Here is a 14,605-nt window from a genome sequence, read left to right as displayed (position 1 = left end):
TTATTAATTAATATTTTTGATATTATATTTATATATAATTATAATTATTGAATAATTTATACATATTTATATATAATTTTTGAAAGATTTGGTAAATATACAAATATTTGTTATTAAATGAAATTTTATGTAAAATTCAAAATTATTTGAAGAATTTTTGTTTAAAATTTTTCATTGTTATAAAACATATACAGTGGGGCTTTATGAATACCAAAATTATATAATAATATTATTATTTTATTTATATATGAGTATGAAAATATATAATGTAAAACTTATTAGAATAATTAGAAAAAAATATAATTAGTTTTGGTTGTAGAAAATTTTTTTTACTTTCTTTTTTTTTTAGTAGAAGCAAATTTCTTTTCTTTATATTTTGGTTGTTTCAGCTTACATTCTTTCATTTTAAGTTTTTAATGAGTTTATAATGAGTTTTGAAAAAAAAAATAATAATTTACTTTATTGTTATTAAAAAAATTAAATTCATGTTTATAAAATCATTTAAAAAAAAAATAAAATTAATTTTCCGTTTTCTTAAATTTTCCATCAGAATCATTTTTAAAGACCAATTTCTCGCATAACACGATACAAGCACGGATTTTTAAGACATTCCTTTGGTCCAAGTTGTGGTCCAGGTGTTCCTCTTAATATCATTAAAACTGATCTTGCCGCTGACTGACAATCACTATTATGACCGCAAATACTATCGGCATCTGATAAATATTGTAAGTCGCATGCAACAGGTGATATTCCCTAAAATATTTGAAATTCATTTTTATAATTCAAAAATCCATAATTTCTTTCTTAATTGAAAGACAATTTTTATATATACACTTACACATAAATAACATAATTCATGAACTCCACAAATTGGTAAAAGATCTTGATGTATATCTCCGCTTAATATATCAACATTTCTACAACGTTCTGACATTGAATCAATTATTGGGCATTGATTTATAGAAAGTGGTCCATTATTTTGTCGTCCTAAATAAACGTCATTGTGTGGCTCAAAATGGCCAGCACCCAATTCTTCTTCAAATTCACTTAATTCATTTGGTGTATCAGAAAATCTTATGCTACCACCACCATTTCTTTTCTTTTTGCGTTTTCTTTCTTCGTCATCATCATCTTTTAAATTGTTATCGGATCCTTCAGTTTGTTTTTCAGAAGTATCAGGTTGTCGATGCCTAAGAATACAAAAAACAAAAATAAGATAATGTACCCTTAAAAATTGAAATACCAATTATTTACTCATTTTCAAATTCCACTTTCTCTTTTTTTACAGACAATCTTTTAGCAGCAGCTGCTTTTTCTCTTTCTTTAGTATCATCTTCAAGAGCTTCGATTTCGTTACGTGATAAATGATTTTCGTTTTCAACAGATTCCCTTAATTTTTCCAAAGCTCTCCTCATCTTTTCCAAATTATAAGCTGTCGCCAATCTTGACAAAACATGATCCTTTAATTCACGAATCTTTTCTGGATCTCTGATACCTTCATGTGCGCCTGTATATTTAATAGTTTCATCAATTATAAGATCTTCAATTGATTTTAGTTTACTGTCCATTTGATCCAATTTCTCTTCACTAAAATTTCTTTTTCTCCGCTTTTCGTCAGCTAACAAATCAATTGGACTTCGTTTTTTTAGTGGAACCCTAGAATTATTAAATAAAATTTTTTAGAAGAATTTTGGAAGAAAATTCAAAAACATAATTTCAAGTTTAAAAACCCCGACTGATTAAAGGTTGTTTCAAAACCTTATAACCGTATTTTTGTGAAATGACACGATAAGTGCGATTGGCTTGATCTAATCTAAGTATAATATAAAATTGAACCCATTTCGTACAGCTTTAGCAAATTTTTAATGTTATCTATTATGTGTTTGATGAGTTCAACACGCAAAATAAAATTTATTCAATTTTAATCAAATATTTAGAGCGAATGCACTTATCATGCAATGTACAATTCCTTAAAGTGGCTTCTAGATATTGAGAGTCACGAAATTCCAGAGTTTCGAGTTTCGCATTTGAAATATTTATAAATGATTTTATTAAAAGATGAGGAACTTACATTTTTTTACTCTTCTTTAGTGGAAAAATTGACTTCTTCCTCCTATCCAAGCCAAAATAATTCGACCAATCAATTGATTTCTTTTTCGGAGATTCCAAATCACCCGGAATAATTTGGTCTTCCTTCACAACTTCCAAATTTGCACGTTTCTTTTTAGTGGCAGCAGGAACTTCACTAGTTTTTTTAATATTCTTCTTATCAGCAACACTACGTTTTTTCTTTTTTTCATCATCTTCTTCCTCACTAACATGTTCATGTGATTGATCTTCATGTTCCTCCTCATGTGACTCGTCAATATGTTCCTCTTCTGATTCACGAGACTCACTAGAATCATCATTATGATGCCGATGATCCCCAGTTCCACTGGCCTGATGATGTTCTCCATGATGATTATGTGAACTGTGATCCGCATTTGAGGATACTGGTTTGGCATTTCTTTTTTCTTGAATATGATTGTCTTCATGAGATTTATCAGTTGAAATAGTTGTAGAAATTCCAGCTGATACTGTAGTTTCAGAAGAAGTGGAACTCGGTAGTGGGCTGACTGATCTCTTTTTTTTCTCTTCACCTGTCGGACCAAATATAGCTTGTAAATCTTTTGAAATCTGATCATTTCCATTTGCTTCATTAGATGTACTAAACGGTTTCATTGGCATTTTTGGTGATCGTTTTGCTACCGGGAATCGTTTCTTCTTGTTATAGGGTAACCATGGAAGAACTGGATACGATCGTTTTCTTTGCATTAGAGGACCAATATATTGATTACCAACTGCGTCACTTTCTGGAACTAAAAATCTTTTTCTTTTTTCATCCTCAAAGAGTTCATCTTCAATTTCGTTCTCTTGCTGTTGATATTTTTCCCAAAGATTTTTTAATGCTTCCTTATATCGTTCCTCACGCTCTAAATCCCGTTCTTCTTCTATTTCCCGTAAAAATTTCTCAGTTAGTTCTTGCTGATTATTTCTCGGGAACTCACGTTCACGAAACACTGAGCCCATATATTGTGGTTCTAAAAAATATTAAAAAATTTACAACTTTTAATACTTTTCAAAATTTTCAGAATTCTAATATTTTTATCTAGGAATTTATTCATATTATTTGGCGTCTAAATATATAATAAAGAAAACTAAAAACCAATGGAACAAAATAACTTTCAGAGAAATTCTGCTTTAACGATTATTAAACAAAACAAACTATCCATAATACCACGCAATCTCGTATTTGATTTTGAAATTTCAATATCTGATGTCAACAAATTGTGATAAAATTAACTGCGATGAAAGGAATGCTTTTCTAAACTCCACCTTTGAGTTTATTTTATTCTTTTGAGGTGATACAAAAGCATACTATTTAAAAAATTTTTTAATAAATTTTTTATTTAACTTTTAGGTATCAGAAAATTTTTGCTGATTCAATAATACCAATGTCTTTAGCAAATATTTTAACTGAAAGTTTTTCATTAGTATTGCATCTACATTATTGTTCGCATTACGACTTTTATTGTTCGCATCTCAAAACATCTTTTTCCAACTCTCTCGTACTACATTATTTCTTAATAAGTAGACCTTTTTTAAATTTTGAAAGAAAAAGGCAATGTGAAAAAGCTTTTGATTCGTTTTGAAAACATTTTCCAGTCCTTCGAGCAAATATTGAATCCATTAAATAATAACAAAGAAAATATAAAATGCCTATTGTGTCAAATATTATTTTAAGCACTTGAAGGAATTTTGAAAACAATTCTCTCATTCCTTATTAATTTAGGACTTCTTTATATTTATTCTTTTACATTACTTAACACAATGGAATACGCAAAAAGGAAAAAAAGTGTCTTTGACAATAAAAATGTTGTTAGAGTCCTTTTTTAAATTTATTTGTATATAAATACGTCCATATAATATATATACATACGCGTATTATATATATATATAGTAAGTCATTTTTAGAATCGTCAAAACAATTTCTCATAACATAATCCTGAAATGTTGCTAGGTGTGATTTCAAACATGATAGAAGTGAAAAAAAAAAATAACAAAGAAAATTAAATTAAAATTTTTTTTCGACAAAAAAATGCCAGATTTTTAAACACTGTAACGTTGATATTAATTAGATTCATTTTTAGACAAGGTCAGAACAATAAGAGAACAAATTTGAAAAGAAATTGGCATTCATCAGATTTACCAAAAGTGTAAACTTACTTCCAACAATAAATTATTAATCACACAAGAAATTTGTCCAATTATCTTAATCAGAGAAGGCGAAAAGTGCTTTACTATCATCTAAACAGGAGAAGTCATTGAACTAAAGTTCTTTTTTATTATAAAACATCAGATTGTTTTATTTTCGTTAATTAAGTGTACAATTTATGAAGAGCTATAAATTATTACGTATGTCTACATCGTTAAGGGTTACAATGAAAATTTTCATATCCTGGAAATGGAAAATATTTTCTTAGTTCATTAACTTGAATGTCAACGCAATGAAAATGAAAAATTTTCTATTAGCCTTTAATGTTTAATAAACTTTTATTAGATACTAAAACCTCAAAGTTTTGTTAATAGTAGGAAGATTTAATAAAAAAAATATTCTTGAAAATAATTAATTTAAAATATTTCTCTTTTTAATAAAAAAAAATGCTTCTTTTCAAATGTATGATTATTCTCTAAAGGTTTTTGCATTTAGATTTTTCTGTTATGTCTAAATTTGGAACGAAGAATTATATTCAAATTCCAATCTCACTACCTTTCATTAATTTCAATTAAGCTGAAATGAAATGAAAATATATTGGCAATATTTGGAATTTTATTGCTTGATTAAATACAATTTCGAACACAATTTGAGCAAATAACGAACTAACAGAGTCAGTGGTATTAGACCCAATGAAAAATAATTAAATTCAATTTAAGAAGTAATAAATTAGGGGCTAGTAGAATTCCAGACTTTAAAAGATTTTCATGTAATTGTCTTTCTACTCACCGATTGTGCAATGAGAAAAAAGTGATTAAATTTACTCTCGTAAAATGTATTTTTCGAGCGAGAAGAGTTTTTTGACCGGAAGGTGGTGATATTTTCGTAAAAAAAAGTCAACTTCCTTTACTTTATTTTCAAAGATGAAAAAATTCAGTCAACATTTTGAAGTCCTTACTGACGTATTGACAAAAACTGAACAAATTTAATTGAGAATTAATTGTGACTAGAAAATATGACTGTAGAGAAAAGAGAGATTCACAATCAGACTATTAATCTGTGGAAAAAAAATTTTTTGTAATTCTTTCTACTTACCATTTCTTTCGTTTTCACGGAAAAATGAACGCTTCCGTTCCTCAATTGGTATAAAATTTTCATCATCAAAATCATTTTCGTAACTCTCGCCACCACCAGCCATTTCATTATCTTCTTCATTTTGTAAATACCTTGCCAGAAGTTTATTTAATCGTCGGCGATCAGAGGGTCCTTCAGTTTCTAAAACAAAAACAATTAAATTCAAATTTTATAAATCCCCAAATATAGTATTTAATTAATTAAACGAGCAAAGTAATTCAGTAAGTAAGCATAACGGTTTTGTTGGAAAATCTTTATCGTTACAGAAAATAATGCGTACTTTTCATTTCTATATTTTTGTAAACAATTAATTGATTTTCCGTTCCAATTAACGAAGATGTTTTTTCTGTTTTATTGAGAAATAATAAACTCACAAAGCCTTTTTACTTCAATTAATTGGTAATTACTAAGGTTAATTTTAATTGCGTTTTCTATTCCAATCAAATTTATAATCACTGAAATGAGAATTAAAATTAAAAAAATTAATCCCCTGAAACTAAAATTCCAATAACTCTTTGTAAAATTCAATTTCAATTACGAACTTAGTATGTTTAGTTTTGCTTTAAGTATTCAGCCGCACGGGAATTTTCGTTGATAATAATATTTTACAAAAACTTTAATAATCGTCATGTATGTTATTTTAAAAAATACTGGCATTTAATGAGCACAAAATATTAAACCTTTGGTTGCTAATGCAACAGTAATTACTTTATTCCTCAATTGAAATCGAATATTAAAATTTTTTATTTTTGTTTTTTGTTTTTTATTCTGTAATTTCCTGTATCTTTTCAACTACTTCAAAAGCCTTATTGTTAAAATGCATATAAAAATACAAAAAGGAAATTTTTTAATAAGGGTATGCAATCAACAATAAACTATGCATGTACACACAATTCTGTATAGCTCTGCATATAGAATACAAATTTAATGTTTAATTTCAATTTGTATTTAAAAAAAAAAAAAACAAAACAAAAAACGTCCACATACTTAATTGCTTACACACAATGTACATGAGGATGTATACCAATTTACTTGTAACCACATTGCTTATCCGGCAAAAAAAAACATCTTATTATATAGTTAATACTTACCAATTCCATCCCAATAATCATCTTCATCGATGGTTACTGGTGGTGCATATCTGGTACGAGGATTATTGTAATTATCTTTTAATGCTAATTGTAATTCTCTTCTGTGTAAAGCATCAACGGCAGCTTGTAAAGAATATGGTGAATGTTGTCCCATTGTTACTGCTGCTATAGCCCACAGGACTAAACAGCAGAAAATTAATTTTTTAAAGGAGCTGCTCATTTTGTAGCCTATATGAAAATAAAACAAGAAAAAAAAAGTATTTTTATAGTAAAAATGAGTTGAAAATATTAAAAATATTTTATCATGTATTTAAATTATGCGTGTGTATAATAGGTACATACAAGTTTGTATGTATTTATGATTCATTTCGCAGGGTCTTTTATAATTTACTTTAAAAATTTAATGTTAACTTTAATATTGTATAAATAATATTGTAATTTTTTTTTAAATTTACTTTAATTTTTAAAAGAGTGGTGTGGTGATTATAATATTGCTAAAATAGTAATAAAAGGTTCTCTCTTGATCTTGTAAACTAATTATATGGGAAAAATAATAAAAATTTTCATTTAAAAATGTTGTGAGTGTAAGAACTAAAAAACCCTAAAAATATTCTAATTCAATACACCCGGGTTCAAATAATTTGAATTTATTTACTTTAAAAACTTCAACTATTTGCAAAAATTGTAAAGCAATAAAAAATATATTTTTATAAGATTAAACTTTTGTCAATAAGTTGAATTTGAAAACCCTGAAGAATGGAATAAAATTTCAAAATTACAGACATAACACTCGCAGTACTTGCAATTCTAGCACGGACGACTTGAACGACTAGAATATTTTGAAGGTTCTTATGTTTGAGTAATAATCTTAACGCATCTGATTTATAATAATTCTACCAATTAAATAAATATATAAAATCTCAATATGAATTTCCCTCATTGATGTATTAAAGTCAACTTTAAATGTCATAACACTCTGTCAATTTAAAAATTACCGTTCCATATAAATCCATGATAAAAAAAGTACAAAAATAACACGAAACGTCATTTTATGGTAAAATCCTTTGCATATGCGGATACGCCTGCACTTATGCAAAGAATTAATTTATTTCTACGTTTACTTTCATTGTTTCAACTTTAAATGTTTATAGCATGTTTAACTTTTGTTATAAAAAACTTTTAATACTTTAAATAAAAATTAAGAAAAATTCAACATTAATTACTAAAATATAAAAAAATTCTTGTTCTTGTTTTTTGTTCGACTTAAGTTTTTAATTAATTATTTTATACACATATACAGACACAAACACATTGTGCTACTATACAAAAGGAATAAAAACTTTTCCAGATATAAGAATACAAACGGTTAACTGAGAAAAAATAAAACAGAAAAAAAAAAACTTATTCTGTGAAAGATTAAAAAAAATTAATTTCTTTTTTACAATTTTATAAATAAGTTACAAAGTTATTATTCTAGTTACCCTTTAGAGAGTTATAACGGTACGTTTATCCTTTAAAAAAAAAAACGAAATACAAAACATGGAAACACATACACACGCACACATAAAAAAAAACTTGACTGAAAAAGACTTATTATTTTTTAACAACCTCTATATCACCTTAAGGACTTACACCATAAATTAATCTAAAGATTAAATTAAAATGAACGTTAGAAATAAAATTATAAAAAAGCATCAAAAGTGAAGTTGTTAAAGTAATATGAGCGTATAGTTGTACCATCTTTTATTAAGATCAAGTATGTTTTATGCTTATAATATGTTCGGACTGACTAAATTTTGTGCTCTTTTCTGGAGTTTGTTCAAAACCCACAAATAAAAATCCCTTCAATTATTGTAATTTTATTAGAATTCTCGTGTAGTCTTGCATAATAGAAAAAATTGTGTTTAAAATCTTATTTATAAAGGTATTTATAAAGTATAATAACACAATTCTAACTAATTTGAGTAAATACCGAATAACAGCCAAAATTTTTTTATTACTTAATATAAGTGTATCACTAACTGAATAGAAATTCTTATTGAATGAAAATGAACTAGAACCGCTTTTATAGTAAGAGCTGAAGTAGAGAACCACTTTTATAGTATCATAGCTGAAGTTTGATTTGAATAATAATGAATTTAAGTCAAAAAATTCTTGAGTTGTTTTTATGTCTTGTAATATTTAAGTTAAATCAACACACCTAAGGCAACTCTAGCAAACAACATTTTAATTTTCAGTCACAAAAAAATAATTTATTCTGTAAACTTGTTATTGCTCAATTTTTATTATTCCAAAATTATTTCAAAATTTTATTGCTCTATCTTTTTCAATTCCACTTTATTTTTAATTTAGCAGAACAAGCCTCACCCACAAGCTCTATTATTTAAGACTCACTATTTTTATTGCATATTTTTTAACGCTTACATTATTATAATTTAATTAACTACATTATCATAGAAGCGTGAATGTTATAGAAGTATATTATAAACTTATAATTACATTCAGTAGAAATGAATAAAAAAAACACAAGGGGAACATTTTAATTTCTATTTGTCTTGTACAAATTCCTTTTTTCGTATAATTTAAAATGTCAACTTGAGAAAAATTGAATTCACTTAAAACTTAAGAAAAAATAAAAAAGGAAAAAATATTTTTTTTTTGTTTTTTACATAATGAACACTTAAACACGTTTACATAATATTATATAAATGTATAATATATTTACGAAAAAAAATATATAGGTTTTGGGAAACCTCAAGATTTTAGGATTCAATTACATGATGATGTCACATGTAATCTTAACAGCTTTTGAATTTTGATATGAATTAATTTATGACGGTTCTTTCAAAATTCATTATCAAGTGATATCCATAATATTATTTAGATATATGTATGTTTTATCATAAAGACATATTTTTGTACATTTGTACATATGTGTAGTACACAAACACTACCCACATTATACGTATATCATTTGAAAGAAGAAAAATAATATGTGGAATAATAAGTTATGCTCTTTTGTACAATAAATCTAAAATATATACGGTTACCTTCTTTAAAATATAATAGATATAGGAGAATATTTTTATAAAATAAAGATTAAAAGAAATTTTATTGTTTGAAATGCAGTTTAAGATATTGAATATATTACACATAAATAAATACTCGTAAGGAATATTTTAAGGCAAATGGAACGGCATTGAAAATTAAATTATTTAGTAACAATAAACAAATTTTTCATATAGAAGACTATAGAGAATTCATTATTAAAAGATTTAATTTATTCATTTTTTAATGCATTGTACTCGTATGTAATGTTAAAAACCGGCAAGGGCTTAAATTTTATAGAAAATATTTAATGAGGGAATTATAAATTAAAGTGCAATATCAGTAAATTCAGCAGTATTCAATAGGAGTAAAATTTTCGGAATTTAATTGTCCGTATTTTGCGATAGAATAATCTGAATTTAAAAAAAATTTATGAGTTGACCTTAAGAGTTAAATGTTATGGCTTTACATTCATTAAAAAATTAATTTAGCAAAATATATTCAGTAATTAAGTAGAAAGTCGCAAAAAAATTTTTTTTCATTCGGCAACTGAGTTCCGTTTCAAACATTTTGGGTCATAGTCTACCAATACTTCTTAAAATTAAGAGAGCACATAATTTTATTGCGTAATTGTCTGTTTAATCTCACATTATATTAAATTTTAGAACATTTTCATAAAATAAAAATATTGTGTCTGCCTTATATACAGTTTTACCGATCTTTACTCAATAATATGGGGTCTTATTTCAGCTATTCTAGCGAGCCTTTTACAAATTATATAAAAAGCTAGACTAATGTTATGTTTTGTAGATAATTTTTTGCTTATGATTTTTTAACTAGCCTTTAAAATAATAAAATATTATTTTATTTTCTTGCAATTTCAATTTCGTTAGGTGTATTTCATATTAAAAACCATTATCAACATTTAATTGCTATCATTATTTGTTATAGAATAGCAATTATAGCAATTGTACAATTTTGTAAACCTTCTACAATCACAACAAAATTTTTCTAAAAAATGTTTTGCCTCATCTTAAAATAATTTTTAATTTCAAAATAAATATTTGGTTAAAAACGTAGGCTGTATTTTAAATTAAAATATTAAAAGAATGTATAGAAGTTTTATGATTAGAGCTCCTGAAGCAAATGTTCGAGCAGGTGTTGCTTTCAATTTGAAAGGAAATTAAAAATTCTTTTTTGATTCAAGAATATTTTTTTTTGTTTTACTTTTTTGGAATTTCTTAATTTCATTTTAATAATTACGTTCCCATTGAAAAAATTTTCATTCTTTCATTATTTTGCAATTTTTGTTTTTCCTCCTAATTCAATTATTTGGAAAGAATTTAACAGGTGTCCTGAACAGAGTGGGCGTTATAGTCTAAAATCAACAACAATTTAATTTATCAGTGTTAAAATATTTAATTAAATTTACTGTTAAATTGTTTCTTTCAATTAAATGAAATAATTTATAAATGAACTAAAAGAAAAAGCAAAATTACTTATCCTTGTTTAGAGTACATGGATGGTATAAAAACAAAATTTCATAGTTTAGAGTACATGGTATATATGAAAACAAATATTCAAATTAATTTCGTTTCTACTTCAATCTTTAAATAATAAGAAATTAATGCTTTTATGTAAATTAAGTTGACGTAAATATTATGTTTCTGTAACATTAAATAAATAAATAATAATTTATCAGACCATATTTAAAAGTTCCCAAAAACTATTAATATCAAATCATCCTATCATACTTCGAGCTTGGTGTAAAGCATTTGAAATTTAGAATTCAAATATGTTTGTATTGAAAAATTTTGGTTTAGCTATCTATTTTCTATAAGTGACTGTACGTAACAGTTTTGGTACTAATGTAAAGTAAATATATTAGTATCAAAATGTTTCCATTGAGAGAAATTTCGATCAGTGTTTATTTGTTCTAAAAAAACAATATGATTTTAGTCATAGAGGGACTCTTGAACTTCCACATGGCTTTTACTTATTAAAAGCAGTATTTTATTCCTCATATATTCTCCAAAAAAATGCTGCAAACCAAATACTCAGTACATTCTTGATTCTTGTAAACAAAAATTAAAGAAGTTCCGTCAGATTTCGAAAATAAATAAAGAACATTGAATATGTTATCTGTACAAAAATCTTCAAAATTACGAGTAGTAACCCTAAAAAATATTTATTAAATTTGAAAATATTATTCTTGAGAATTTATTTTTTTTTTTGACAATATTCATGCATAATTCCTTATATTAGTTTATCTTTTCCCATTTTAAGCAATCAAAACAAAATAATTACATATGTATGTATTCTATAATAGCTTCTATAGTAAAAGCGAGTATATAAAAGAAAGGATCATAAAATAAAATCCTTTAAAAACAGAATAATTATTATTAAATTTCATTTGTTTTTATGTTTATTCTGTTATTATTTTTTTAATTGTTTATATAATTCTTTACCCTGTATAGTATGTCTAAGTACCACCTTTTTATTCGTAAGTGCATTTACTCTCAACTTATGTATAAAATAAATGAAATATGTATATGAATTTATTTGAATATTCTAAGTCATCAGCATCAACATATTATCACATGACATTTGAAATATAAATATTATGTAGATATATGTATATATATATAAATATAAATAAAGGATTTTACTTTTAGCCTCCTTAATTTATGCAATAAAATTCATAAACATGATATTATAAATTTAATATTACTGACTTTAGGATAATTGAACAAAAAATATTAAATACTTTTAATTAATTGTTATTTCAATTTGGGGGAATCCCCCACTCTTTGTAAGCAATCGTCAATCTCTTTAGTCACAAATATATTAAAAACATTTTTCTCAAATAATAATTAAGTATATATAGTTTTTCAACTCATAAATTCAATTTTTCCATTAAGCAATCAAAAAATTTACATAAAAAATTAAAAATTTCGTCATTTCTTGTGGAAAATGAAGATGCAGCAATTGGAAACTCTAAGTAGTAATAAACTATCATATCTACGTTCAATTCAATTTAATTCAGTTTACAATCGAACGCCGTATAAAATTCTTTTTTTTAACATTACAAACGCAATTACGAATTTTCTTTGCTAATATTTTATGTGCAAAAGTTATAAAGGACATAAAAAAATACTAAAACCGTATAAAAACCATACAATTCAGCAAAAAATTTTAAGTAGAAACAATTTTCACGCTAGCATAAATTCACCAACATCTTCTGTCATTCAAAAGCTTACATACTGTGCATACAAGTGATATGTTATTGTATAATACATATAACAGTTATCCTTAATAGTTATGTAGATGATTATATGCTGTGTGTTCTCATTTATGTTCTCCTTTTTGTATTTTTAATAATAAAAATAATACAAAACGAAAATAACAATTAAAAAATAAAGCGGTAAAGTGAAATTTACTCTTCTGAACTTTGAGATCGGGGTATTTTTTTTATTTTATTCATTGCATACATAAAAAAAGAAAAAACCTTCTTGTTTTTCATCTTCTATTACACTTTAATAGCACTATAAACGAAAAAATATTTAATACTTATATTTATATGTATTACATTGTACACATTTTAGTAATAAAACTGTAATATTGATATTAAGTATCATTTAAAATTTGTATATGAATGCAAAAATATTATGTACATTTCTACTCGTATATTGGTATATCACAGGGATCTTATTTTATTGCAGTAATAGTTTGAGAAAAACAGGGTGCGTAATAATGAATTACATTGTCAGAATACAATATTTATTATACAAAGAAGATATTAATTTTCATAACTTTCTATATTCATGTATACATATGTACAATTAATATGTATCATAATACACTTGCGACCAATTGTATTGAAAGTAAGATATACAGTCAACTTGTTTGAAATTTGTATCAAAATATCAGCTTGTATTTACAAAACTACAATAAAAAAAAACATTTTATAATAAACCTTTACGTACCTTAGAGTTCTAAATTTTATTAACAACAGCATCTACCCTAAGGATGTTTGTATGATTTTATTCTCTTATTAAAAGAGTTGAAATATAAAATTTTCTTAATAATATTAAAGTTAGAGGATAAAACACAAAGAAGAAATTATAAAACTGTTATTTAAATTTACGTTAATAATTTTATTGTAAGAAGATGTGTGCAGCATTCCTTTGTATGGAAAAATTGCTTTATAAGATTTTTAAAAATAGTTCACGAAATATTTTGGATTGTTACATAGTTTTATAAGGTACTAGTCTTGAAGTCCAATATCTCATACGACATCTTATTGTTGGCATGAAAAATTCAATTGTGCCTTTTTTTCAATAACCTGTAGTACTGTTTCACAAACTCTTTCTTGTTCCAATCGACAATAATTGATGCTCATACAATTTTTAGTGACCGATGTAGCTCATTCAGGTTACTCCTTACCAGGCAAAATTGAAATTTTCTACTAAATTTTGTCGTATGGGATACACCGTTAAAAAAGTCTCGGTGAATCATATTTTATTAAAGGATACTTCAATAATCAGAAAATAGATTCAATAAAGAGAGAAAATTATTGTCGCCTGACACATTGTGGAATTTTTTTAAGAAAAAGCCTACGAATTCTTGAATCCTCGTAGGAACCTGAGTCAAAAGGATGGTATAAGACTTATACCAAAAAAATTTATGGCATAAGAGTTTAAGTTAAAGAAAAATTGTTGTTTATATACACATATGTATATCTTTTTTCGTATGTGTTTATTACTCCCAAATCAAGTCAGCACAAGTGTTTACTTTTGAACAGTCATCCTTTTATCGGATGTGTTTACTATTTGAGTTCTATGAAATATATATATATTTTAATAATAATTGTTGGAACTTTATGTTATCAAATTACAAGAGAGTAATTGTATTTCAATTCCAAAATGGTCAAATGGGATTTTATTCCCATATTATTACTTATAACTAAGATATACATATAAAAATTTGGGAATATAAACAAACACATTTTAATAATAAATTCCGAAATAAAATTGCTAATGATGTAAAAATGAAATTCGATTATTGTTAATTAAGT

At 25.4% G+C, this 14,605-nt stretch overlaps 1 protein-coding gene across 6 annotated transcripts in view; it reads right to left on the bottom strand.

Annotated features, from left to right (window-relative positions):
- Positions 1 to 220: 220 nt before the first annotated feature.
- The window catches only part of LOC129610761 (trichohyalin), a 73,867-nt gene continuing 59,482 nt past the window's right edge, over positions 221 to 14,605 (bottom strand). For all 6 annotated transcript variants that reach the window (XM_055523462.1, XM_055523461.1, XM_055523457.1 and 3 more), the window contains exons 3-8: positions 6,481 to 6,708; positions 5,351 to 5,530; positions 2,072 to 3,080; positions 1,255 to 1,656; positions 839 to 1,190; positions 221 to 753 (exon numbers count right to left, since the gene is read on the bottom strand). In XM_055523462.1, coding sequence (XP_055379437.1) covers positions 559 to 753; positions 839 to 1,190; positions 1,255 to 1,656; positions 2,072 to 3,080; positions 5,351 to 5,530; positions 6,481 to 6,700 — 2,358 coding nt within the window. In that variant the 5' untranslated portion in view covers positions 6,701 to 6,708 and the 3' untranslated portion in view covers positions 221 to 558. The remainder of the gene's footprint in view (positions 754 to 838; positions 1,191 to 1,254; positions 1,657 to 2,071; positions 3,081 to 5,350; positions 5,531 to 6,480; positions 6,709 to 14,605) is intronic.

This window comes from Condylostylus longicornis, unplaced genomic scaffold (genome assembly GCF_029603195.1).
Source record: "Condylostylus longicornis isolate FDR11 unplaced genomic scaffold, ASM2960319v2 ptg000048l, whole genome shotgun sequence".
Classification (NCBI taxonomy): domain Eukaryota; kingdom Metazoa; phylum Arthropoda; class Insecta; order Diptera; family Dolichopodidae; genus Condylostylus; species Condylostylus longicornis.
The sequence above is the reverse complement of the archived record's forward strand: the minus strand, read 5'-3'. Positions and strand labels throughout refer to the sequence as shown.